The sequence below is a fragment of the Limulus polyphemus genome, unplaced genomic scaffold (assembly GCF_000517525.1).
Source record: "Limulus polyphemus unplaced genomic scaffold, Limulus_polyphemus-2.1.2 Scaffold1854, whole genome shotgun sequence".
Taxonomy (NCBI): Eukaryota; Metazoa; Arthropoda; class Merostomata; order Xiphosura; family Limulidae; genus Limulus; species Limulus polyphemus.
The window spans coordinates 15325-18548 of NW_013667464.1; the positions used below are offsets into that span (position 1 = coordinate 15325).

General features: G+C 31.4%; 1 protein-coding gene across 1 annotated transcript in view; it reads left to right on the forward strand.

Moving 5' to 3' along the window:
- The window catches only part of LOC111087187, a 7632-nt gene that overhangs the window by 1513 nt on the left and 2895 nt on the right, over positions 1–3224 (forward strand). The window contains exon 2 of the mRNA XM_022392991.1: positions 1676–1795. Coding sequence (XP_022248699.1) covers positions 1676–1795 — 120 coding nt within the window. The remainder of the gene's footprint in view (positions 1–1675; positions 1796–3224) is intronic.

The window sequence follows — 3224 nt, forward strand, 5'->3', positions numbered from 1 at the left end:
CTGAAAGGGCGAGCATGTTTTGGTGTGAGAGGGATTCGAACCCGGGACCCTCAGATTGCGAGTCGAGTGCCTTATCCACCTGGCCATGCCGGGCCGTGAACTACAGATGTAAATGTTTGTGACCAAAAGTCAAAAGTTAAAACTGCAACAATATACATTTTCCTACTGCATAATTTCTCATGAGTTTTATGTAAACTGAACAAAATGTATTAATGTATATTAATCAGTTAAGAGTTTGAAACATCTTTAGCAAAGGTCAAGTTTAATTTTTATTTCTAGATTTCACAGTGGGAAATACAAATAACTTCTATACAGAAACTAAATGTTATAATTAGTGTCCTCTTCACATGATCAGGAGTACGTAAGAATGAATTAATACGAATGCAAGATATTAACAGTGTCCTTTAAGATTATAAGTTAAGATATAGATAACAGAATGAGTACAAGAGATAAAAAAGTCTCCTTTAACACTAATTTAAGATACAGATAACAAAATGGGTTTAAGAGATACACAATATCATCTAAGACTAAGTTAGGATATAGATAACAGAATGGGTTTATGAGATATACAATGTCCCCTAAGACTAAGTTAAGGTATAAAATAACAGAATGGGTTCAAGAGATACACAATATCCTCTAAGACTAAGTTAAGATATAGATAACAGAATGGGTGCAAGAGATACACAATGTCCCCTATGATTAAGTTAAGATATAAGTAACATAATGGGTACAAGATATACACAATGCCCTCTAAGACTAAGTTAAGATATAGATAATAGAATGGGTACAAGAGATACACAATGTTCTCTAAGACTAAGTTAAGATATAGATAACAGAATGGGTACAAGAGATACACAATGCCCTCTAAGACTAAGTTCAGATATAGATAACAGAATGGGTTCAAGAGATACACAATGTTCTCTAACACTAAGTTAAAATATAAATAACAGAATGGGTTCAAGAGATACACAATGTTCTCTAAGACTAAGTTATAATATAGATAACAGAATGGGTTCAAGAGATACACAATGTTCTCTAAGACTAAGTTCAGATATAGATAAGCGATATCCTTTAAAATTATAAATATAAACTACAAAATGTATTTTAGAAATCAGAAAAGAGTGAGTAAAGTAAATGTTTTTCACTAATAAACTAAAAGAAAAACATAGGCTGTTGTAAGACTTCTTCAAGGAGTTAAGATGTACAGGATGTTTTTCATCATTCAGGACGAGTGTATAAGCTACTAAATGTATTCTAAGAAGCAGTTATTACTTCATGTTCTTCTATTTGTGGATCCTTACAATCACATTTTTGTTTACTTTTCAGTCTTTCAAATTGCCAACCTATGCTCTTCTGGGAACTTACACTTATGATTTGTTTTAACACTTAAGTTTGGGGTCACTAACAAAGTTACACCCTAAAACTAGTAGGGCATTAACTGAATTATTTTACTATAAACACATTGTATAAAGGTATTTAAAGCTCTGTTTTTAAACCTACTCTGTTGGTTTTAATAACAGTTAAGTATATGTAGTCCATCGTATTTGTAGGTATAAAATATCATATCTTCGAATTAATCAAGAACTATACCTATTAGTGTGCATTTTTGTGTTTACAAATACATGTGAAACTCATTTGCTCATTTTATTATTATTTCTTGGATCTTCATTAACAGGTGAGCTTGACGAGATGTGTGGCCTGGACAAACGTTGTTCTGTTAAAAATTCCTATTGTTCAGAAGACAGATGTCGGTGTCTCAGCGGCTATACCCAAAAAAACCAACAATGTATAAAGGGTAATGTTTTCTTTTGTTGAAAGTCACAGTGGCTATATCTAAACAAACAAATAAAGGGTAACATTTTCTATTGTTGAAGGTCACAGTAGCTATATCTAAATAAACAAATAAAGGGTAACATTTTCTATTGTTGCTACTGTGACTTTCAATAATAGAAAATGTTACCCTTTATACATTGTTGGTTTGTTTGGATATAGCCACTGTGACTTTCAACAATAGAAAATGTTACCCTTTATTTGTTTATTTAGATATAGCTACTGTGACCTTCAACAATAGAAAATGTTACCCTTTATTTGTTTGTTTAGATATAGCCACTGTGACCTTCAACAATAGAAAATGTTACCCTTTATTTGTTTATTTAGATATAGCTACTGTGACCTTCTATATCCAAACAAACCAACAATGTATAAAGAGTAACATCTTCTATTGTTGAAAGTCACAGTGGCTATATCCAAACAAACCAACAATGTATAAAGGGTAACATTTTCTATTATTAGAAGTTACGCTAGCTTTACACAGAGAAACAAATATTGTGTAAAGAATAGAACTTTATGTTATTCTGTATTTCAGTGGCTATACACAAACAAAGAGAATGCGTAAAGGATAAAAGTGCCTGTTGTTCAGGTTCACAGTGGCTGTTCATAATGAAACAAAGATTGTTTAAAGGAACAAAAACAGAGAGTGTATAATGGGTAATCTTCTTTATTGTTCAGTGTTACATATCTGTAAGTTTGATGTTTCATTTAAGCTGCTTTTCCTGCAAAATTATTTTTCTCAGTGTTATAATTTCTATAATAATTGCTTTTGTTTATATATCAACATAGAATCAATCCCCCTTTTCTAAGCCTAAGTAACCATAAATTGAAAGGAACTTTTTTTGTCCGTATTAGACAACTGTTTATTTCATTATTATTTTTATTTTAACCATAATTGGAGTTTAGTTTGAAAAAAAAAAGAGTCGGCAGAATTTCAAAATGGAATATGGAGACCCTTCCAAACTTGGGTGTTCGGGAATATTTTATTCCTCTTCACCTAAGCCTAAGTAACTCATAAATTGAAAGTTATATTTATAAATATGACCGAGTGGATCTATTACGATCTCAGTGAACTGATTAGCGAGACGGTAGTTAAAGATTAATAAATAAAGGTAAAAACACATGCAGATGAAGCAAAGTCAGAATCTAAAAAATAACGAATAAATACAACAACTAAAAATTGATTATTGGAGAGTGGGTGATGAATAGAAGAAAGGTATTTACAGAGAAATTCTAGTATGACTTAACAAAAAGTAAATTACTAAGACTGCTTGAAATTACGAAACAGGGAAAAGGAAGGGAAGTGTATAGGAATGGAAATAATTATAGAAAGTGTTTGTTTGAATTTCGCACAAAGCTACACGAGGGCTATCTGCGCTAGCCGTCCCTAATTT